The sequence below is a fragment of the Sarcophilus harrisii genome, chromosome 3, assembly GCF_902635505.1.
Source record: "Sarcophilus harrisii chromosome 3, mSarHar1.11, whole genome shotgun sequence".
NCBI lineage: Eukaryota > Metazoa > Chordata > Mammalia > Dasyuromorphia > Dasyuridae > Sarcophilus > Sarcophilus harrisii.
Genome location: NC_045428.1, coordinates 595575494 through 595600136, shown reverse-complemented (window position 1 = coordinate 595600136; position 24643 = coordinate 595575494). Strand labels below are relative to the sequence as shown.

The 24643-nt window shown below is 46.3% G+C and overlaps 1 protein-coding gene across 1 annotated transcript in view; it reads left to right on the top strand.

Annotated features, from left to right (window-relative positions):
• Positions 1 to 24643, top strand: part of SPACA6 (sperm acrosome associated 6) — a 34734-nt gene that overhangs the window by 5633 nt on the left and 4458 nt on the right. The window contains exons 3-4 of the mRNA XM_031963286.1: positions 23979 to 24047; positions 24575 to 24598. Coding sequence (XP_031819146.1) covers positions 23979 to 24047; positions 24575 to 24598 — 93 coding nt within the window. The remainder of the gene's footprint in view (positions 1 to 23978; positions 24048 to 24574; positions 24599 to 24643) is intronic.

Below are 24643 nucleotides of genomic sequence, written 5' to 3'. Positions count from 1 at the left end.
GGGGTAAGGAGGGATGGAATGAGGGGGATCTGTGATGATAATGAAGTGGAGGAAGTTGGTTGTGATCCTCTTGGAAGAAGGAATGAGATAATAGAGGAAGTGAAGAGGAACAGAAGGGAAAGGGTATGACCATGTAGGTGTGATGTGTGGGAATGAAGGATCAAAAAGGGAATAGATGCAAATAAAGATATAACGGGATCTATTCATGGGGGGCTTTAAAGGTGGATAATGAGAGGAACCTGTTATTATGTGGTAGGGAAGGCCAAGAGAGAATTAGGATCCCCCTGATAATATTGGGGTATAGAAATCTGAGTATGATGGAATGAGGAGGATCTGTGACAATAATGAAGTGGAGGAACATAGGGGTGTGGGAACCTGAGTGACAGTGATAGAATGAGGTGGATCTGTGATGGTCATGAAGTGGAGGAAGTTGTTTGTGATCCTCTTAGAGGAAGGAAGTCTACAATCGTAAAGATTGTAATAAGGAAGACTTGTACCCATGGAGCAAAGAGATGGAGGATGTGATGTGATAATGGGAGAGAGAAATTGCAAACATTCATGGATGAAAGCTGAATGCAAATCATGGTGTGGGCTTAGAGCTGGAAGGGATCTCAGGGGCCATATGCAGTCCAATATCCTCATTTTTTAGATGAAGAAACTGAGGCTCGAGCAGCCTCGCTGGGATCACACAGCTAGTAAATGTCTTGGACAGAATGTGAACCCAATTCGTCCTAGGGCCAAATCACTTCCTGCCCACTATGACTTGCTACCTCTCCATCGAAAACTGTAATAATATTGGAATTAAGGGGGGGCCGTTGATAAAGTTGGAGTGGAGGAAGTGGGTCAGCAATGTTAGCATAAAAGAACCCATTTTAATGATGGAATGAGGGGGATTTGAAAATGAGAAGGGGATCAGTGTGGTCAGTGTGGGACTAAAGAGGGCCGAGTGGTCATTTTTAATTGGCTGCCTTGGACAAGCTGTGATAATAATGGGGTGATAGTTTGTGTTGATGTTGAAGTGAAGAGACCTTCTTTCAAAGTGGAGTGAGAAGGAATAAAAGGAGTTTGTGATAATGTTGGAGTAAAGGGGAAGAATGAATGAGAGAGAATGTAATAATGATGCACCAAAGGGGCCTGTGATCATATCGTAGTGAGGGAGGCCTCTTTAATTATGACATGAGATGGGATGTGACATAATAATTGAATAAAGGAAGCTTGTGATAATGATGGAATGAGGGGACCTTTTTAATGATGGAGTGAGAAGAGATGGTGATGATGAGGTAACAGGAGCTTGTGATACTTCAGGAGTGAAGGAGATCTGCTTTAATGAGGAACTGAGAAAAGATGTAAAAATGATGTAGTGAGGGAACCTGCTTTAATGATGCAATGAGAAGGGATGTGATAATGATGTAGTGGGGGGGGGGGTTGATAATATTACAGTAAGGGAGCCTGCTTTAATGTTGGGATGAGAAGGGATGTGATAATGATGTAGTAGGGGGGTTGTGATGATGTTACAGTAAGGGAGCCTGCTTTAATGATGCAATGAGAGTGGATGTGATAATGATGTAGTAAGGGGGTTTGTGATAATGTTACAATAAAGGAGCCTGCTTTGATGATGCAATGAGAGTAGATGTGATAATGATGTAGTGGGGGGGTGATAATATTACAGTAAGGGAGCCTGCTTTAATGATGCAATGAGAAGGGATGTGATAATGATGTAGTAAGGGGGTTTGTGATAATATTATAGTAAGGGAGCCTGCTTTAATGTTGGGATGAGAAGGGATGTGATAATGATGTAGTAGGGGGGTTGTGATGATGTTACAGTAAGGGAGCCTGCTTTAATGATGCAATGAGAGTGGATGTGATAATGATGTAATAAGGGGGTTTGTGATAATGTTACAATAAAGGAGCCTGCTTTGATGATGCAATGAGAGTAGATGTGATAATGATGTAGTGGGGGGGTGATAATATTACAGTAAGGGAGCCTGCTTTAATGATGCAATGAGAAGGGATGTGATAATGATGTAGTAAGGGGGTTTGTGATAATGTTAGAGTAAGGGAGCCTGCTTTAATGTTGGGATGAGAAGGGATGTGATAATGATATAGTAAGGGGGTTTGTGATAATGTTGGAGTGAGGCAGCCTGCTTTAATGATGGAACGAGAAAGGATGTGATATATAATGATAGCGTATAGGGGGTTTGTGATGACAATAGAATGAGGGAACCTATTTTAACAGTGGAATGAGAGGAAATGCAATAAGGATGGAGTGAAGGGGCCTGCTTTAATGAGGGAGTGAGAAGAAATCTAATAATGGTGGAATGAGGAGGGTTCTGAGATAATGCTGAAGTGGATGATGGATGAAGGCAGCTGGGATGACTTTGCATTGGGTCGCTGTTGAGCTGAGGTTCTCCATCATAACCCTGGAGGTGGGATGGCCTTGAGAGATAAAGAGCCATCTCCAAGCCTGGCCCAGGGTGGTTGGTGCGAGCCGATGCTGGAATAAGAGAGCAACGGAGATGGGATCTGTGGACGTAGCTAAGAGATGGGCATGTGGCAACCCTGAAGCCCCAAGCAGATATCCCCTCCGAGCCAGCTCTCTCCCAACATCTGTGAAGTGTCTGCTCTAGCTGAGAAGCACACTGGGTTCCTTGGATACCGGGACAAAAATAGGACACAGGCCCTACCTTCAGGAACTTACATTCCACTGGGAGGGAGAAGGTTTAAAACATGTAGAAAAATAGACAGATACATGCGGGGGCAGGGGTGGGAGAGACAGCCTCTGCAGAGGCAAGGAGGCAGGAGATGGGATGGCATGTAGGAGGCAGAGCTGGCGGGCCAGGTTGACTCATATGGAATGCAAGAATGGGTGTAACAGGAAATAAGATTGGCAAAGAAGCAGGGAGCCTTGAAATGCCAGGCAGAGGATTTTGTGTTTTGTCCCGGAGGCCATAGGGAGCCATCAAAAACGTTTGAGTAGAGGAACATCGCCCAGAGTGTTGGAGAAACAGGCAGAAGACCTCCAGGGATGGGCAGGCGGGTGTCTGTGTCCAAGGAGGAGAGTGAAAGCCCCCGGTGTGACTCCAGGGTGATGTAGGACTGAGCCATGAGGCAATTGGTGGGGAGGAATGCGAAGGAGGATGGTGGGTTACAGACGAGTGGGGCCTGGGAGTTGGGGGATGGCTCCTTGGTTCTGGAAGCCCACCCTGCCCCCCAACTTTTAGCCAGACTCAGAATTTATGGAGATACAAAGTTTAGATTGGACTCTCATCCTCACATTGTAAAATCACAGATTTAAACCCGGAAGAGACCTCAGAGACCACCCCCCTCAGCTGACAGATGAGCAAACTTCCCTTCACGTGGTGCTTCGAAATTCCCAGAGATCCACCTCCTCCGACATTCACTCCACTGATCTCAATCCAAATAGTAACGGCCGACACTTACAGTAACACAGATGGGGGTCCAAGGGAGGGCACTCAAGAAAGTCCCTTCCCTAAAGAATCCCTTGAAGGAAGTGGGAAGATTCAGCCTGGAGAAAAGAAGGCTTAGGGGGAGCCCAGAACCATTTTTGCAGGGACCCTTCACGAGAAAGAGCCTGGGGCAGAAACCTGAGGGCAGAAACCAGGAAGGGAGCAAAGAGCCAGACTGGGGCTTACAGCGGGGAAAGAGTGGAATGGACGGTCTCGGGAAGTGGCTTCCCCTCCTGGAAAGAGGCTGATGGCCGCCTACTGTCGGCGAGCCTTGAAGGCAGTTCTTTTCCAGGTGTGCCTGGACTCCTTGGCTGCTGAGTCTCTTCCCCTCTCGGGTTCCACGACAGGGCCCTTGGGGAGACGCGATGTGCTTTGAGCTGGCTACAACCCGAGTGAGGCTGATCCTGGTTATTAGCTCATTTTACAGATGGAGAGACTAAGGCTCAGAGAGAGAGTTAATGATCCAGGGTCATATGGCCAACACGAGTCAAGTCTCCCTTGTTCCAAGTCCATCAGTCTCCCCACCCTGCCACGGGGCTGCCTCGGATGACATGTAACAGAATGGGGCATCTAGTGCCCAGAGGCATGAAGGAGCCCATCAGCCATCAAGCCTTTGTTAAGCATCTACTGTGTGCCAGGCATTGGTGGCCCAAGAGAGGCAAAAGAGAGCTCGGTCTAATGAGGGATATGGGGCAGTGCTACCCTGTGGTCACACTGAGTGGTGGATGCAAATGGGAGAGATGGAGAAGCGTTTGCTAAGTGCTCCCACTCCCCTGAGTGCTCTGCTAAGATCACAGGCTCATGGTCCCTGCTTTTAAGGAGCACGTTCTGGTTGGGGGAGACTATATATGAGGGGCTCCACTGCAGGGAGGATGGCAAGGCTCAGTGGTCCTTAGTGGGGAAACGACCTGCAGGGCCCTGGAAGACAGGTCCAGAGCTGACCCTCGTTTCCCGTTGCCACTTCCAGCCTGGCTTCCTGGCTCAATCACTCCTCCTTTGAAATCCATGCTATCATTTCCTGCCACTCTCTCAGAATCCTGGGAGCTAAAAACACAAAGGAGGTCATGACCTTTGATCTTGCCCTCCCCAGCAAATACTCTACATCCATGTTCAAGAATTCCAAAAGCTCCTTGTCTTGCTCATATTCTGTTGGCTTTTCACCTCTCCCTCTGCCTCCCCTGACAGAGCTCTGATCTTCACCTACAACGTGACCTCCAGTCTCTTGATTCCTCCATTCTGTCCCAGGCCATCTCCCCACACACACTCTTGATTCTTGGATGGATGAGTCAATTCAGCTCTGCCCCATCGTCCTCAGTTCCCTCGCCCCTTTATCATTTCATGGATTGCCCCCCGCTAAGTCTCAGCCTTGGAGCCCTCTCACCTTTCCCACTTTGCTCCCACACATGTGCTGCTGAATGAGGTAAAAAAAAGTCCTGCAGCCATTCTGGCTGAGTGAATTTACTTTACAGCCTGGATTGGGCCCTCGCTGCTGCCAGGCAACCCCACTCTACCTCTTTAACTCTCCTGCTCTCCACGATGGCGCTTCCCAACCTTTTCATCCCTCTTCAAGCCAGACTCCCCGGGATCCCCCTTTCCCCCTCTCCCAGAGAACCTTGTTTCCTATTTTACAGAAAACAATTGAGACTATTCGCTGTGAATTCCCTCTTCTCTCTTCTCCTCTCCTATCACTGAGGCCTCCTGCCACTTTCTTCTCCTTCACTCCTGCCTCATGATGAGTCGGCCCCTCCAATGGTGCATTCACAGCTTACAAACATTCCCATGTCTCCTCCATCCTGAAAAACCCTCCCTTGGCCTTTCCTTCCGTGTCTCTTCTGACCTTTGCAACTAAACCCCTCAAAAAGATCATGTACAGTCTGTCTCTCCTCTCCTCTCCTTCCCAAGCCCCTACAACTCAGCTTCCCACCAACACTGATCTCTCCAAATTTACTAAGGATCTTGCAGTTGCCAAATCCAACGGCCTTTTCTCCCATTTTCCTTAATCTCCTTTTTAGTCTTTGACACTTCATCACTCTCCCTTCCTTGATGTTTTTTTAAGATTTTCATCACACACACACAATCACACACACCCTCACACACACATGCACACACTTACACATGCACACCCTCACACACAATCACACATACACTCACACACCATCACAACACCCCTCCCACATGCACACCCTCACACACAATCACACACCCTCACATGCACACCTTCACATACAATCACACACCCTCACATGCACACCCTCACACACACCCTCACACATGCACGCACACACAATCACACACACACAATCACACATACAATCACACACATACAATCACACCCTCACACATGCACACAATCACACACACACACACTCACACAATCACACACCCTCACACATGCACACACACAATCACATACACAACACATACACACCCTCACACACACACACACACAATCACACATAGACACACACTCACATATACACCATCACACACAGTCACACACAGACACACTCACACACACTCACACACTCACACTCACACACTCTTTCTTGGTTCTCCTCCTCCTCTCTGACCACTCTCTCCTTTGCTGGATCCTTATCCAGATGGAGCCTTTTAACCACAGGTGTCTCTCAGGGTTCCGTCCTGGGCCCTCTTTTCTTCTCTCTCCATTTTAGTTGGTGATTTCAACAGTTTCCATTGATCTAATTAACATCTTTATGTTAATTAATGTACTTTTCCTACCCCAGTCTCTGTGCTGGACTTCCAATCTTGTCTATCCAACACCTCAAGCTGGAAGTCCAGTAGACATCTTAAACTTGACATATGCGAAACAGAGCTCATTACCTTTCCCCTAAACTCCCCCCCTCCTTCCTGGCAGGGGCCCCACCACCCTCTCCGTCCTAGAGGCTCACAAGCCGGGAGTCCCCCTGGACTGCTCCCCCTCTCTCACCACCCACCCCCATATTGCCAAGCCATTAACAAGTCCCTCAGTTTTACCTTTGCAACATCCTTTGAATTCATCCCTGCCCGTCCCCTGGTCCAGACTCTTGCCCCCTCCCACCTGCAGCAGCCACTGGTGAGCTTACCTGCCTCATCTCCCCTTCCTGCCCATCCTCCACTAAGCATCACAGTGACCCTCCTACAGTAACCGTGCCCCCAGCTCCCCTGCCTCCCCTACTCCCTTGCCTCCCTCTTACCTACAGGAGCCAATATGAAATCATCTCATTGGCTTCATATCCTAATCCCTTTCCTGTCTTCTCCTCTACTGCCCTCAGTGCACTCCCCAGTCCGGTGCCCCCACCTCCTTGCTGCTGCTCACAGACAATAGTAAACATTAAGTGCCCACTACGTGCCAAGTGCTGCTAGGGGCAGCTGGCTGCCATGCTGGATAGAGGTTTGGAACTAGAATCAGGAAGTCCTGCGTTCAAGTCAAGTCTCAGCCTCTTACTAGCTCTATGGCCCTAAGTATGCTACTTGCCCTCTGCCTCAGTTTCCTCAGCTGTAAAATGGGAATAATAATAATACCCACCTGGAGTCACAAGGCTCAGAGTTCTAGTCCATCCTCAGACACTTAACACTTTCTAGCTGTATGACCCTGGGCAAGTCACTTAACCTCAATTTCATTTTTTTAAAAATACCATTTACTGCTTTTTGAAAACCTTAAAGTGCTATGTAAACGCTGGCTATTGTTTCTCTATTATTATTTGACTATAATGAACAGTACCAGGCAACCTGATGGCTCAGTGAATAGAACACTGAACCAGAGTCAGGAGGACCCGAGTTCAAATTAACTGGATGTTGTCCCTGATCAGACTATGGTCCTTTTACACCCAGAACCAAGGCCATTATTCTTCACACAGCACCCACTTCTAAAAAGTTCCCTAGTCATCAGAAAGGTGGGGGACTACTAGGACAGCATGGGACGTGCCTTTCTCTGGACCAGATCCATTTGGCTAATTGTTTTTCCTACTCACAAGGGATAAATTCATGCTGAGGAAGTTAGGGTTTGAAGTAATTGTCTAATAAAGGCAACCACGAAGCTTTTTAAAACGTTTCCATTTGGAGTACACAGAATATTTGATTTGTAGTTAGAAGATACTATGTTCCAATCTTATCTCTGGGACTTTCTACCCATGTGGCTTCAGACAAGTGTCCGGTTTCCTCAGCCGTCAAATAAGGTGAATTAGCCAAGTTGGAGGCTCTTCCAGCTTTTGATCCATTATCCTTGGAATCTAATTTGACTTTGAAGCTGTTTCTGAGAGCGTGCATCCCTTAAACATTTGGGGAGCCCTCGGAACCTGCGCGTCCATCAGTGTGGAGAGCTGCCTCCCAGAGTGCAAGCTGTGGCCATCCCTCTACACCTGGTAGTTTGGGACGGTTGCCTGAGCACCGAGATAGTAAGTGATGGTTAGGTAGTTAGTCCAATTCAGGGGCAGGATTTGAGACCAGATCTTTTAATATCTAAGCATTAGTCCACTCTGACTCTTAAATTGGCCATTAAACAAAAGTAGGGAATAAATAAGTGTAGGGAACAAGTGCATTAGTCCACTCTGACTCGTATATTGACCATAAAATAAAAGTAGGGGATAAATAAGTGTAGGGAACAAATGCATTAGTCCACTCTATCTCTTATATTGACCATTTAAATAAAAGTAGGAAAGAAATAAATATAGGGACATTATTTGGGGATAATGACTGAAGAGAGAAAAAAGAAAAAAAAGGAAAGATGAATAAGAAGAAAAAGGAGGAAAGCGAGAGAGGGAGGGAAGGAAGGAGGGAAGAAACATTTATTAAGCACCTACTGTATCAGAGAGATGGAGACAGTTTAAAAAAGGATTAAAAAACATTTTAAAAAAACAGAAGAAACTTGAATTTCAGAAGAGGAAACAAGTGAAAAGGGCAAAGTTTGTTACTCCCTTATTAATATCACAAGATGAGGGACCAGCCTGTGATTTCATTGGCATAGGAAGCTCCCAGGTGAGAAAATGTCCTCTCTCAAGCAAGCCAGGATCTTCTCTCTTCAGCCTGGGGTCTTAGAGAATTTCTCAGAGTCACAAGTGGTGAAATGACCCGCCCACAGTAGCCCAACCAGCATGTTTTAATCCTAACCTCGTCTTAAGTTATATGCATCAAGGAGTGTGTGTATAGAGTGTGCACTTGTCAGAAACTCACACTCAGAAGTTCCCAGGTTCATGGACCACTCTGTTTTGGGTTCTCTATTCTTTGAAAGGTTTGTGACACTCAAGTGAAAAGAAAATTGGGAGAAAACAAATACTCGTGCAGTCCAGTAGCCCAGAAGCTCTGGAGAGGTGCGAGGACGCTGTGCTAAGTACAGGTGTGATAACTCTGTGTTTTCTGTGGCTAGGGTGTGATCACCGTGGGTCTGGAGGCAAGGTGTGATCCCCAGGAAGTGTGAGAGCACTGGGTCCTGGGTAGCTACGTGAGAAGCCAGAGAGGTGTGCCGACACCTCCGTGTTCCTGCTGGGAGGAGGGGAGAAGTGGCAGGGACTTGGCATTGGGGTCTCAACAGGGGCGGCTTGAGCTTGAGAGTCACCTGGGCTCTGGGACTCATCAGTCTCAGTGAAAGGGAAACGGAGCTTTTACTTTCCAGGGATCAAGACTCCAAGGAACAGTTCACTTAGAGGGATGATGAGTCATAGGGCCCGTAAAGCATCAGGATTTGGGGATCCAGGTGGAGGAACAGAGCTCCAGTGCAGCCCAAAGGAGATCCAAGGGCTGGGGATGGAGATCTGGAAAGCCCTGTTTCCAGAGTGAATTCACAGTGTAAGAACAAACCCTCCAGGGAAGGATTCTTGTTTGTTCTCCTCCTCAAAGAGCACCAATGACATCAAGAGGAGGATGTCTTGACTTGTAAGTGAATTGGATTTAAGGGGGGCAGGGTTGTGCAAAGTCATCAATCTCCCTCCTCCAGGGTCATCTGGGTCTGACAACTGGACTGAAAGAGAAAAGGAAAGGAACAAGCTTAAGCAACTCTTATGTGACAGACACTGTGCTAAGCCCATTACAAAGCTCTAATTTGATCCAACTCTGAGAGATGATTGTCCCCATTTTACAGATGAGGAAACTGAGCCAGGCAGAAGCTAAATGACTTGCGTAAAGTAACACAGTGTCTTAGGCTAGATTTGAACTCTGGTCTTGTGCATCCTTGTCCACCTAGCTGAAATATTGAAGAGGACTAAAAACTCTGCTCAGGGCTAGGAGGAAGATGATGAACTAGTGAGATTAGAAAGATGGAAGGAGAACCAAGAAAGAGTCTTGCCCTGAAGGAGTAGAGAAGGTTGCCCAATGGTCCTCCATGCCAGGTGCTGCAGAGGATCAAGGAGAAGAGCCCATGAAATTTTGTCATGAAGGAGATTTTTTATGCCAACAAATTAACTTATTTTTTTCCATTTTTTCCGACCTAGCCAAGGCAATTTTATTTTTACTTGTGCACACAATGGGTGAGCCAGACTATGAACACACAAACAGGTCCCACAGCCTTGCTCTCTCTTCAGGTGGGGGTATGGTTGACTAACTTATGGTCTCACACCGAGCCTGAGAAAACAAAGAATGAATTGACTTGAGAGAAAGACATTCCAGGTGGGGTAGGGAGAAGGAACCAGATTACAAGGGGCTAACACACTGGCTGCCGGTGGCAGGATCCAAATAGATCTTGGCAGGCTCCGTAACACTGGACCGAATCAAAGAAGCTTAAATTCAGTAGGGCTAAATATCAAATCTCACATTTGAGTTTGTTGGGTTTTTTTTTTTTAATCTCACATTTCCAGGATGGGGGAAAGCATAGCCAGACAGCAATCGGTCTGAAAAAGATCCGAGGGCTTCGGTGGGCTGCCAGCTCCATAAGAACTGGCAGTGAGATACAGCAGCTAAACCAAAATAAAACCAGACAAAAACAAAGCAAAACTGAGTTGCGCCAAAAGGCGTCACTTCCCAAAAGGAGGAAACTTCAGCCCCTCAGATGTCCTCCTTAGTTAGACTGCAGGGGAAATACATCACATACCGATAACCTGGACAGCTCCAAAGGAAGGCTGCTAGGAATGGCAAAGGCCGTGGCAGGCGAGCAAGGGTCACTGAGAGTCTGCTTTGTGCCAGGCACTTTCCTAGGCGCTGGAGGAAAATGGAACGGGACTTGCCTTCAGGAAGCTTCCAGTCTTCCAAAGAGCATGATATATCTATAGATATGATAGATTTTACAAAATGAATCCAAGGTAGTTTGGTGGGAGGAGCCACTGCAGCTGGAGGGATCCAGAAAGGCCTTGAGAAGAAGGGGATGTTTGAGCGGAGCTTTGGAGAAAATGGACTGGAAGAGGTTGAGGTGAGGAGGGGAAGCATTTCAGCTTCAAGTACAAAGATAGGAAATGGAGGGTTGTGTGTAAGAAATGGCCAAAAAAAAAAAAAAAAAGAAAAAAGAATAGTGTATTTAATTAGTGTGTTGGAACCAGGTCATGAAGGGCTTTAAAAGCCAAAGAAGTTGGTATTTGATCCTATAGAGCATATTAAGAAGGGAGGACCTGTGCTTTGGAGAGCTATGTGGAGGACTGGGTGGAGAGGGGAGGGACTTGAAGGAGGGAACCTCCACTTAGGAGTCCAGCATAAGCCAGGTGAGAAGCAGCTAAGCCAGGATGGTGGCAGGAATGATTGTTGAGAAGGTGGCTAGTGCCAGGGATTTGATGGAGATGGGGACAAGAAAGGTTGGTAACTGATTAGATATATGGGTCTGTGTGAGGGACGAGTTTGGGAACCAATGGGACCAATGGGTACTCTGAACAAATAATAGGGAAGATTGGGAAAGGGATGAGTAGGGGGGGGAAGACGAGTTCTGTTTTGGACAAAGGTGGTTGTTAACCAGTCATTTCTGTTTCTTCATGCCCCCATTTGGGGTTTTCTTAGGTATTGGAGTGGCTTGCTATTTCTTTCCCCAGCTTGTTTCTCAGATGAGGAAACTGAGGCAGAATTAAATGACTTGCCCAGGGTCATACTAAGAGGATTAGTAATTGGTGGAGTGAGGACTTAAAACCAAGTTAGCATGTCCCTGGAATAGAGTTTGAATTTTATGTTAGACAGCTATCCTAACTAATGATGCAGAACTGGAGGGCAAGGAGAGATGGAGCTGGCTATTTAGGTCTGGAGTAAGTAATCTGCATTAGAATAATCATTTAGCCTATGGAACCTGACGAGGTGAGAGACAGAGAGGGGAAAGAGTGAGCTCTAAGAGCCAAGCAAAATTTCCGTAGCTCAAAAGAAATAGGAGATGCACAAATTTAGACATCTCCACTCCAAAAGTTCATATAAACCACGTCTGCCCGACCTTTTTGGTAGAACCTTCTTTCCTCATATTGTTCTGATCAGCCACAGTCAGGTACCCTATACAGAGAGACAAGAGAGACAGAAAGACAGAGGCAGAAGAGAGAGAAAGAGAAGAGAGAAAAGGAGAAAGAGGGAGAGGAGAGAAAGAATATAGTATAGTTAATATAGTACTATATAATATAGTATAATTAGCATAGTATAGTATAGTGAAAGAAAAGGAGAAGATCCAGTACAGAACATTGGTTCATGAGATAAATGATGAGGCTGGAAAGGAGTATTCAGATAGGTGAGAGAAGAATTGAGAGCAAAATCATGAAAACAGAGGAGAATTCACAAGAGGCTGGTCAGCAGGCCCATTCCTTGGAGAGAAGTCAAGAAGAATGAGGATTGAGAAAAGGTCATAAGAGTTGGTCATTAAAAAATAGGTGGTTGGGGCAGCCAGGTGGTGCAGTGGATAGAGCCAGCCCAGTCTGGCCTCAGACACTTAACACTTCCCAGCTGTCTGACCCTGGGTAAGTCACTTAACTCCAATTGCCTCAGGAAAGGAAGGAAGGGAGGGAGGGAGGGAGGGAAGAAGGAGGGAGGAAGGAAGGAAGGAAAAAATAACTGATAACCTTGGATTACCAACCCAATCAACTGATTAAATGATAAGTCAATAGGTTGCAGATGAGATCAAGAAAGGAAGTAGAGTAGAAGCGCTAGCCCCTTTCAGTAATTTGAGGGGACAAGAGGATCTTGTAAGAACTTTAAAGCTGGGGAAGACGTGGGCTGAGATTCTGCTGAAAGAACTGAGGTTGTTTAATGTAGACAACAGAGGACTTGGGGGGAAAGATGATAACTCTCTTCATAGGGCTCTCTCCTTCTACAACCCATGGTTGTACAATTGAGAATCAGGAAAAAACTAGATTTATGTAGCCCTAACACTGGCCACCAGTCAGCGTCCAGCACAGTGCCTGGCGCATAGTAGGTGCTTGATAAATATCTATTGAATGGTTGAACAGCATGTCACAGAAGCCCAAGATGAGCTAAAATGATCTGTTTCTTCCTTTTCTTGGGCCTCAGTTTCCCTTTCTGCAGTATTTGAGGGCTAGGATATGATGCCCCTGAGGTCCCTCTAGCATTCTCTGATCTATAAGTTACTTGTTGCCCAGAGACTCAGTCACAACATTTTGTAGTCAGAAGGCACCTCCGCAGCCATCTATCCAACCCTTGGCTGAAAAAAAAGGCTCTCTGGGACCAGACCAACAGAGGATCATCTCTTTAACTCTTGATTCTCCATAATCTTCCAATTTCACTTCGTACAACTCTTCTTAATGGGGAAGATATCCTAACATCAAACCTACATTTGTCCCTCTTGATCATGGGCTGTCTCTCAGAGATCCAACAGAACAAGGTAATCTTTCCTCTAGGAAAGAGCCCTTCAAATATATGAAAACAGTTTATCATAAAGACAACCCATAAGAACCTCTGGACTCCAGCATTCACCCACTTCTCTTTCCTTTTGTGACAAAAGCGCTTCATTGAATTCTAGTCTGACTTCCTAGTCTCATTTCCCATTTCTCCCCTTAATGCATTCTGGTTTTGAGAAGGGAAGCAAACTTGCCCACATACTGTCCACTGCATGGGAAAGTCCATCTCTTCAACTCTTGATTCATAAAATCTGTAACTCTCTACTAGGAAATGCATAGGAGAGAACTTCATTCTCAAAGAGGGCCAAAATGACATCATTATGTTGGGGTCAAAGTAGAGTGTGTCCGACTGTGGCTGCTCGGAAGGCTCTGCCACGGGTCAGACACAAATGGTCCACGTGAATATTTGGGAAGGATTCTCTAAATTTGTACATCTTATGCAATTCTGATTTTCTTATAGAGCACATCGCCTTCTTTGATGCAGGCTGGCCATGCTAGGTAGTCCTGTGCTCCCATATCCCCACAACTGAATTTCAAAGTTCTTCAGAGATACTGTGTATCCTTGCATTGCTTCTTCTGACCACCATGAGCACTTACTTGCCTTGTGTAAGTTCTCTGTAAAATAGACCAGAATAAGATTGAAAGGGAAACACAGATCAGTAGGACAGTTTAGAAACAAACATCCTGAATGCATTATATACTTTTAGGGAGGTAAAGTCTCCAAAGCTACAAAATCGTCATGGTTTCACATAGAATTCTAATTTGTTTCTGATCTTCCTCCCAGATGGGAATGCTCAGACATACTGGTGTTTGGCAGTTCAGAATAACAAAAAATAAAAATTATGGGTTTTATGTTGTGTATGTTATATAAGTTATATAAGTAGGTAAGTTATGTTATGTAGTTATGTAAGTAGAAAAGCGTCCTTTTTTCCAAGCTCAGGTGAGGAGCTGCCTTCTCCAGGAAGTCTTCTTGGTGGGCCCCTTTGCTAATGGTGGCTTCTCCTCCTTCACTATCTTTTATTTATTTCTCTCTCTTGCTATTCTATCTCTTCCGAGAACTAGAGGCTTCTTGGGGGGCAATGCTTATTCTTCTCTTGTACCATACTGAATAAGTGCTTGCTGAAATGGCAGCTGGTGCTTGTCTTCTCATGGAAGGGGGAGGGAGAAAAGTTGAAACTCAAAATTTTAAAACCAATATTAAAAATTTTTGTTTATATTTGAGAATAAAAATAAAATGGCAACTGGGGAAATGGCCCAATGTACAAGAGCACCAGGCCTAAAGTTAAAATCTTGCTTCAGACATTTACTAGCTGTTCAACATGGGGAAGCAATTTAAGTTCCCTCAGCCTTGGATTTCCCCATTTGTAAAATGGGAGTAATAATAACACTCACTTCCTAGGGTGATTGTAAGGATCAAATAAGATAATATTTGTAAAACATGTTGTACATTTTAGAATGCTATATAAGTATTTGTTTACATCAATATTGTTATTACGGAATTGAGTTTTTCTTCCAGGATCACATCATCATAGATTTAGAGCTAGAAAAGAACTCGGAGACATACAAGACCAGACAGCTCCCTCCTAGGGAAGAAGAAACTCAGTCTCAGAGATTTCAAAAGTTCTACCCAACTCCACACACATAAAAGTTAGCGCCATGATTGAAATCATTTTCCTGACTCCAAATCCTCTTAGCTAATGCACCATGCTACCTCAGTAAATGCAAAATTATGTGGGAGCAGAAAAATGCCTTTTGCATCCACGTCGCAATTTTTCTGTGGGCAAAAGTCCTTCCTCCTAATGCCTTCCCCCAGGCCTGAACAGGATCCTCGGCTGCCAGCAGGGCCAACCAAGCTGGAAAAGTTCCTAGTAGGGGCCCAACAAAGACCTTGTGTCTGCTGTCCAAGGAGCGGCCTGGCAAAGGGCAGGGAAGTTCATCACCAGAGGGTTGGCTGAATTCTTTCAGCCACAGTAACCCTTGAAGAACCTTTACAAGGCATGGAGAGCTTCCAACTAGAAGAAGAATCCATACCCATGGGATCCCAGATAGCTAATACAATGGTATCCAAATAGATATTATATGTCTAACATTTACATGGCACCTTAAGGTTTGGGAAGCCCTCTATGTATATTATCTTGGAAGTAATTACATATATTGGAAGGGAGGTAGGAGCTATCCATATCTCCATTTTGTGGTTGAATCATTTTTCAGTCCTCTCCAGTTATTTGTGACCCCATTTGGGGTTTTCTTGGCAAAGACACTGGATTGACCATTTCCTTCTCCAGCTCATTTTACGGATGAGGAAGCTGAGGATTAATTACCCAGGGTCACCCAGCTAGGAAATGTCTGAGGCCAGATTTGAACTAGGAAATCAGAGTTTCCTGCCTAGAGGCTCAGAACTCCATCCTCCATGGCGTCACTTAGCTGCGAGGCTCGGCAGCTGGGAAGTATCTGGGACAGACCAGTCTGAGGTGTTCCTGACTCCAAGTCCGGACACTATCCATCCTGCCCCCTCCCATCATGGATCAGGGACTCAGAAAATAGGGCATGGGGAAACTGAGGTCCATACTGGCTAGGGCCTTGGAATCATAAATGCCCAGAATGTGAGACTTGGAAGGGATTTTGGAGACGGAGTCGCACACTCACAGTATTTTACAGAGGAATCCCAAGGAAGGCAAAGACTTGCTCACATGTGTTTGTTAGTGGTAGGATGAGATTTGAATCCAGGTCTTCTGACTTTAATTCCCGTGTTCCCTACACAACAACACTCCTTCATTTGGTTGCAAAATTCTCCCAAGACCCTATTTTTTAAATTATTTATTTCAAAATTACCCCCCCACACACAAACACACAAAAGGTCATGTCCAGATTCACAGCAGATCACAAAGAGGATTTTATTTTTATTTTTATTTTTGCTGAGGTAATTGAGGTGCTCTATTTACTACAAAGAGGATTTTATATGGAAATATGAATCTCCTTTTCATGCTGTTTAGGTTTTTAAAGTATATAATCGATTCCACATATTACTTTAAAAACTTTTGGGCTTCTCTGTGTTTCCCTCTAAAATTCGTTGTGCTTCTCTCAATGCATTTTTCAAATTGTTTTAATTACTCTTTTTTTATGACATTGGTATTATTAACCTCTTTCTTCCCTCTTTCCTTCCTATAGAGAGACAGAGACAGAGATGGGAGACAGAGACAGAGACACAAAGACAGACGAGAGAGAGAGAGAGAGAGAGAGAGAGAGAGAGAGAGAGAGAGAGAAACCCTCATAACAAATAATCTTAGTTGAGTAAAACAAATCCCCAGTGACTGTCCAAAAGTTCACATTTCTTTCTGTACCCTGAGTCCATCACTTCCCAGTCACAAGGTAACATGCTCTATCATGGGGTCTTTGGAAACATCATCAGCTAGTCACCGCAATGAACAAGTTCTGAAGTCTTTCAAGGTTTTTCTTTATAGCATCATTGTCCTCAGATAAATTGTTCCCCTGGTTCTCCTCACTTCAATTCTACCTTGATTGATTCAACCAAGGATTCTCTGGAATTGTCTCCTCAGTCATTTCTTATTCTGCAATAATTTCCCATTACTTTCGTCTACCATAATTTGTTCAGCCATTCCCCAGTTATGTAAGACGATCAGAGGCAACTCTAGATTCCAGTTCTTCTGTTTTTCCCTTTAATCCATTCTTCAGGATGAGGAAATTTGCTTTGTTTGACTGTCACCTCTCTGACATAAACTCCCTCCTAACAACACTCTCCAACTGTTTCCCTGTTGAATATGATGTCCCTATACTTTAAGCTTGTGTATGTTCCACCCTTTTGTCCATCCGCTCCATAACAGGGCTTTCCCTTATTACTTTCTTCTTTCCCTGCCCCAAACCCTCAGAATAGAATCAACTCACCCTCACTGAACTCCCTCAATATATCTTAAATATACCAAAATACTGAAGGAACACTTGTTTCTTTTCCTGAAACTAGATTGTTAGAACTGAATCATCATGCAGCCCCTGACAGTTGCTCAAATTTACTTTAAGTTTCTCTTCACTCTTTTATATGTATTTCAAAGTTCCTACCTACCTCTGCTCTTTTATCCACAATATTTTAAAGTCCTATATTTGATTAAAAGTCTATTTTCCACCTTTAGGATGATACTCTGCTTTACAGGGTAAGTTGATTGTAAACCTCTGACTTGCTCTTCAGAAAACTGAATTCCAAAATCCCCTTTCTTTTATAGTAGGGATGGCCAAGTCTTGTAGGTCCTTAGAGTACTTGCATCCATTTTTTCTTTTATTCTGGAGTCTTGTGACATTCCTGGGACTTCTTTTGGGATTTCTTTCAGAAAGTGATTTGTGAAGTCTATCTTTACTTTACCCTCAGATTCTACTCAACCTGGGCAGTTTTTATTTATGTCTTATTGTTAAGGCTTTTTTTAAAAAATGGCTTTTTATAAGGTTTTGCAAGGGGCAGCCAGGTGGTGCAGTAGATAGAGCACCAGCCCTGAAGTCAGGAGGACCTGAGTTCAAATCTGGTCTCAGACACTTAATACTTCCTGGCTGGGTTTTGCAAGGATGAAGATCAAAAACTTTGCATGTATTTTGAAAATAAAAAAAAAATAACTGGGAAAAATAATTGGGAAATGATTAAGAAAATAAAAATATAATGAAACATTTTTAAAAATCTGATTCTTGAGAAGGCCAATGATTCTTACCTCTCTTTTCCAGGTCAGTTGTTTTGATAGCAGGTAACTTATGCTTTCTTCATTTTTTCAATATTTCTCATTGTTTTATAGAGACATTGCTTTCTATTTGGTCTGTCCTAGTTTTCAGGTCATCCATTCATTGAGTAAAGTTTATCATTGTCTCTTCTATGCTTTTTATTCTCTTTCCAATTCTTTCCTTCAGAGCTTTTATTTTATTTTTTGTCTCATTTCATTTCTTTGAGGTATTCATATAGTCATTGAGAGAAATCTTTTTTCTTTTAATCACTGCTTGAAATAGCTATAGAATTATTTTCCCTTTTGTTGGGACATCTTTAGAGCTCAATAATTTTATACTGGTTATCATTTTCTTTGATTTATGTATCTCTCCAGTTTTAGTTTCTGAATTTGGGTTTTATGCCATGTTCAGACTCCATACCCTGCTATTTTTCCCCTCAACTTGATCAATTGTACCTGGATCCCTTAAGTTCTATACTGACTTTTTCCTACTGGGGTTAAGTCCCACCAGATCTCTGGGGTTCAGAGCACTGGATCTGAAAGGCAGAATGCCAGTCTTCTCAGAACCCAGGATTCCTGGGCTGCATCACTATTGCACCTACACTGCTTTGCTGCCCAAGGACCCGGTGTTGGCTTACAACTGCAGCTTTCTCAGGGCCCTTCTGGCTCTCAGAGTCCTGTGGGCCCCATGTGCCTCTTGCCCTCCTCTGGTCTCATTAGGAGGCTTTGAGTTTGTTTGCTTGCCCTGGTGCTGGCTTTGTTGGTGGTCCCATTTCCGATTGTCTGTGGGCTGTTGGCTGATTTTTTGTGTGGTTTGGGGATGGAAAAAGTCATTTACTGTAGTTTCTCAGTAGGTTTCTTCATCATTATTCAATCTGGTACAAGTTTCAGTTAAGTAGGGCAGCTGGGCAGTCTGCCTACATCGTCAGCCATTTTGACAGCAATGATTCTCAACTCTGAATTTAGGCCATTTCCTTAGTCCCGCAGACTTGCCTTTAGGGGAAGGTGGTGAATGGATTCTAGAGTGGTGAAGAGTGCTCCCTTGGCTTCCAATCTGTGCTTTGAGATCTTTGAGCTCAGGAATTGAAGGGCAATAGGATGGACCTGGAATGTTTCTTGATTTACTCCAGGTAGACTAAAAAGTGGTCTTATCTGTCATTCCAGAAAACGAAGGGTCTCTGGGCCTGGATGGGATGCTTTATCTGAGAAATATTTACCGGAAAAATAGGAGGGAGTCAGGTCCTCTCGACTGATTTTAAGAGTCAGAGAAAGAAGCTGGAAGCACTGAAGAAAGGACCTGAGCCACCTGATACTGGCTTCCATCTTCCTCCCCCTCCTCACTTCTACCCAACTGGGATCACTTCCAGGCTCAGTTCTAGGGCTCCCTCCTACAAGAAGCCTTCCTGGCTCCAGCCAGTTACCACTTCTCTCTCCCCCCCCAGTACAATCACTTTCTTTGTGTTTGGATCACGTCAGTTTTGTATTGACTTACTGGTTTACATGTTGCTTTTACATGAGCTCATCAGACAGGGATCATTCCATTTGGGGTTGCCCCATGCCAGGCCAATAGGAGACATTTAGTAAAGTATTAAACCGAATCAAATTAAATCCTCCCCCCATTGTGAGAATTCTCTCTTCCTGTGTTTAATTTCTTTGCTTTCCCTGAGCCATTGCTCCCTCCTGAGGACACTGCAGCCCCAGCCATCCTTTTCAATAGCAGCTGTACCTTCTCTCATCCTCATGTCTCCTTTGCCCACCCCCACCCCCCAACCACTGGACACCGTGAAAGACACAAATGTCCCTTGCTTGCTCCCCACTGACCCCGTCAGACTCTCTTCTTGCCAGTCCTTCGGTAGCTCTTCTCCTTTGAGGTGAACAGTCCATTTCTGTCACCCAGTCTGGATTCTGGTGGGGGTCCACAACCCCGAGGGAATCTTCTTTTGGTGACCTCAGTTCCTGGCTAAATCTCTCCCGTTCAACTCCTTGTCTCATATTAAGTGACTCCAGCCCACACTCAAGTATTTCACTCTTAGTTCTTCAGTCAGCTCTACTGCCACGACCCAGTCCTCCACAACCACATGGACGGTCGTACCCCTGATCTTGACACCCCCTACAAGTGCTCCCCTGCCACGGCCATGGACTTCAGCATTCCTATTGGATGATAATCTTTTATTGTTCTAATTTTCTCTCTTCCTCGAGACCCCAACCCCATCGTTCATCCTCCCCATTCCTCCCGTCTCAGAACTCTCTCCCAGCACCCCCCACACTGATCTCCCTATCTTGACTTCTTGTTGCATTCTGTGCTGTCCCTGTCACCCAGCTTGGATCCCTCCCACCATTCGCTGCATTCTCTCCTATTCATGTGCTCCTGAATGACCTGGAGGAGCTAACCAACCTCTGCCAAGTGAGTCCCCCTTCCAGTGGATGGGAACTGATCTTGACGGGGGCCTCCATTGCAGCAGAGCGGGACTTTCACTCCCCTGCTCTCTGCAGTGGTTGTTCCAGATCTTCTCACCTCTACTCAAAATTTCCATGGCTCTCCCTCCCCCTCTTTCATCATCTGAGAACATTGCTTCATACTTAACTGAAAAAAAATGAGGCCATTCACCAAGAATTCCTTCTTCTCCCCTCCTCCTCCTCATCTCACATCCCTCAGATGCCTTCCCCCCGCTATCTCCTCCTTTGCCCAGCTCTCTTTTTTCAGTGACCCTTCTCCTTGACATGGCAGGCTCCTTAATATGCATCCCATCTTCTGAAGCAGATCCCCCTCCCTCTCCATTTTCAGTCGCTGCCTTTCTACTGGCTCCTTCCCTGCTTGATGCGGGAGATTTCAGGGCTGCAGACATGGGAAAGCCAGCCCGCCATCCAACAGCCCCTCATTTTCCAACACCAACATCCCCAGGGACGGGAAGAGCAGAGAGGTTTTCCCTTCCTTCTGGGTTGAAAGGCACACGTATCCCCTCTGTATTCTAGCTTCTTCTCTAATCTGTTTAACTTCCCTGAATTCTGATTTCTGTGTGCTTGGATAAATAGGACAACTTGCTTTTAGAGACAGGAGAAGGGAGGGAGGACTAGAGACAGAGATAGAAAGAAGAGAGACAGGATAAAAGAGAAGGGGAGAGGAAGAGGAGGCAGGGAAGGAGAAACACAGAGAAAAAGAGAAGAGAGAATGGAGGAAGAGTGTGCACTGTTACTAATCTCTTTAAAGGGACCAAGGAGAGTGATTTTTATTTCGAAATCCCTAAGAGAGAGTCTCGTGCTCCTAGTCTGTCAATATTTGCAGGGTGATAGATAAATATAATTCTATCACATAGAGATAGGAGACAGATAAGTGTCCAACCACATTGGCCCCTTCTTTTGCTCTCCACCAGGGAGGCACTCGCAGCCAAATTCCCAGAGCACTTATAATGAATTCCCATTCCACTTTTCATAAAGGGAATTCCAAATTTTTTCCTCTCCTATTGAAGTCTTCCCTGGTACGCCTTTCCCTTCCCTTTTCATTTGAGAACCTCATCTCATATTTCATGAAAAAATCGAGGCCATTCACTGAGGTTCCCTCCTCCTCATCTCACTTCACTCAGATATCTTCCCACATTATCTCCTCCATCATCTTTGTTTCACATAATGAGGTAACTCTCATCCCTGCCAAGGCAAAGCCCTCTACTACAGGCATCCTTGATCCCATTCCACCCTGTCTTCTCCAAAAAATTCCCCATCATCCCCACTCTTGTTAACCTAAAACCTCTTCCTATCTACCGGCTGTTTCTCTGCTGCCACCCACATTTACTCATCCTTAAAAAGAAGAAAAAAAAAATCGTTTACTTGATCCCACCAACCAAGCTAGCTGTTAACCCATCTCTTCTTCACTTTATGGCTAAACGCCTTGAGAAGACCCTCTACACTGAGTGCCTTTGCTTCCTCTTCCAGCTGTCTTTCCAATACTGGCTTCCAACCTCATCATTCAACTGAAATTGCTTTTCACAAAGTTATCAATGATCTCTTAATTCCCCAATCCAATTCAATAGCCTTTTAAAATCCCTGTTTCCTAAAATCTTTTTTTAAATTGCCTTTGCAACTTTCAAACACTTGTATCCTCAATGATTTTCCCTCTCGAGGTTTTCAAACTACTCTTCGCTCCTGACTCTCCTCCTCCGTCTCTGATTACTCCTCAGTCTCCTTTCCATTCAGGTTGCACTCAGAATTGTGGGTGCTCCCTGACCTGGTCCCTCTTCTTCCTCGGTGCTCTCTCTCCCAGTGATTTCATCAGTTCCTAGGATTCATTCTCAAGCCAGGTAATTCCAGATTTCCATATCCAGTCCTAACCTCTCAACTGCCTTTTAGACATCTGAAACCGGACGTTAACCAGGTGGAAGTCAGCATATCCAACTTCAGCCTTTCCTGCTTCCAAACCTCCCTATTACTGTGGAGGAGCCCGCCATATTCCCCATCTCCCAGGCTCACACCCTATGGCTCATCCTCAATCTTTACTCAACATTCACCTCCCAGATTCTACCTCCCACCAACTACTGCCTTTTCCATGTTCACATCTGATTCTCCCAAGTCTCTTTGGTACCCAACCAGCTGCCTCATCGTCATCCGGACTAATGTAGTCGCTACTAGTGGTCTCAAGTCTCTCCCCCTAGAACACATCCTCCACTGAACCGCCAAAGTGAGCCCTACTCAATAAAGGCCAGTGGCCCCCTCCTACCTCCAAGATAGAATATTTTGACATCCGTCATGACCTAAGCTGCCCCTGCCCCTTTCCAGTCTCTTTCTGCCTTACTACCCAATCTGTCCTTGATCTCACTGTGCTCACGGCACCCATGGGTCTCCCGGGACCTTTCCCCCCACTATCCCCCAAACTGGATGCTCCTCTCTCACAGTTGCACTCCCAGTGTCAGCTCATTCACGCGAGTTAAATCCACAAAGGTGGGCTCCTTAGGGCATTAACTGCTTCTAATAAGCCTGAGAAGTTGTTTGTGGGCCGGCCGACGCCACAACAAATCCTTGGCCGTGATTCTCTGCGTCAGTAACTTCCAGTACGGTGTAAGCTCTCTGAGGGGAAGGACGGGCCCTTTTGCCTTTGAAGCTTTAGTACAACAAGTGACACAAAGTGAGCCCTCGGTGGGGGATGAGCCTATGAGATGCACAGAAGGAGGACGAGCAGATCGTTCTGGAACCGGCTGAGATCTCGGAGCGGGCCCCACCCGCGGGTGATGTGATTCCTAGCGATGAGCCAGACTCGGTGGGAGACATCCAGACTCTGCTTGAGGACTGACGGAGGCCGGGGTGGGGGGCCGGAGGCGGCACTAGCCATTGGGAAGGAGGCCCTCACCTTGAGCTGAGCTCTGCTTCCTTCCCTTCTCCCCCTCCCCCTGCCCTCCCAGGGCAAACCTCCTCCCTCCTCCGCAGCTCAGGGGGGGGCGGCGATTCAAGGTGTCGGGGCACCTCCTTCCCAGTGACGCGGGCCGGCCGCTCCCGCCTTCCAAACCCAATGTCTGCGGCAGTCTGAAGCCAGGGCCACGCCCTGAGGCAGCACGATGGTACCGTCTATCGTAGGTCACTTCCCTCGCAGCCTCCTCTTCCCGGAGCCGAATAAAGGGTGGGGAGGAGGGAAGCACTGCATACACCTCCAGTACTCTAGATGGGACTTCCTCCACCTGCCGGCCCACGGGTTGCTCCCAGATTCGTCCGCCTCTCAGGCCAAGTAGAGTGGGAACTCGGCTCTTCTTTCTCTTTTTGTTTTCACTGGTTTGGAGCTGCAGGGGGCTCGGATGAGACCAGATCCGCTTCCTCTTCTTACAACCTGAGACCCAGGGGACTTAAAGGACTTGCCCCAAGTCGCGTTCTGGGAGCTGAGAATCAAACCTGAGGGGAGCTCGTCCCCCACTTGGGGAAGCTGGTGATGACTTGGGGAGGGGGAAGGGCAGAGAGCCGGGGTACAGGAGCACGTCCCAACTCAGGCTCCTCCGCTCCCCGTGGCCTCCGGCCTGAAACTCCGGCTCTGAGCCCATCATCCCGCCCTGGCTCCCCAACCCCCGCCCCCCACCTTCACCCCCCAGAGTCCTACGAAGTGGCCTTCCCCGCCGCTGCCCAGAGCCTGGAAGAGACGCTCAAGGAGCTGAGCAAAGGTAGGACCTCTGCACCTCCTCCCCACGCATCCTGAAGCCCCGCCTCCTCCCGGGCACTCTCGGGTTACCTGGCCCCGCCCCCTCCGAGGATGGCTGCATTGTCTGGCCCCGCCCCCTCCCCGGAACGCTAGACCATCCGGAGGCCTCGCCCCTTCCATGGAATGCGCGGCGCCCAGGCCCCGCCCCCTCCGTGAAATTGTTAAATTACCTGGTCCCACCCCTTCCCATGTAATGCTGGGTTACCGGGCCCCGCCCCCGCCATCAACTGTTGCATTATCCGATCCCGCCCCCTCTATGAAACTGTAAATTACCCTTCCTCTCCACGGGTTGCTGGACTATCCTGCCTTTTTCCCTCACGGAATGCTAAATTATCCCGGCTGGCCCCTCCCCTTTCGAAAGCCTAGGAGGAGAGGGAGGAAAAGGGGGGACTTCCAATCCATCCCACCCACCCCCGCCCCTTGCGCGCCCTCCCCTGAAGGGAGAAGGGGAGGGAGGAGGCTGATTTGGGTTCTTTGCACTCTTCTCAGCCCCCGACTGCGTGCCGCCTTGCGGTAAGCCTCACAGGGACCCGCCCCATCTGGATGAAACCGACCAAT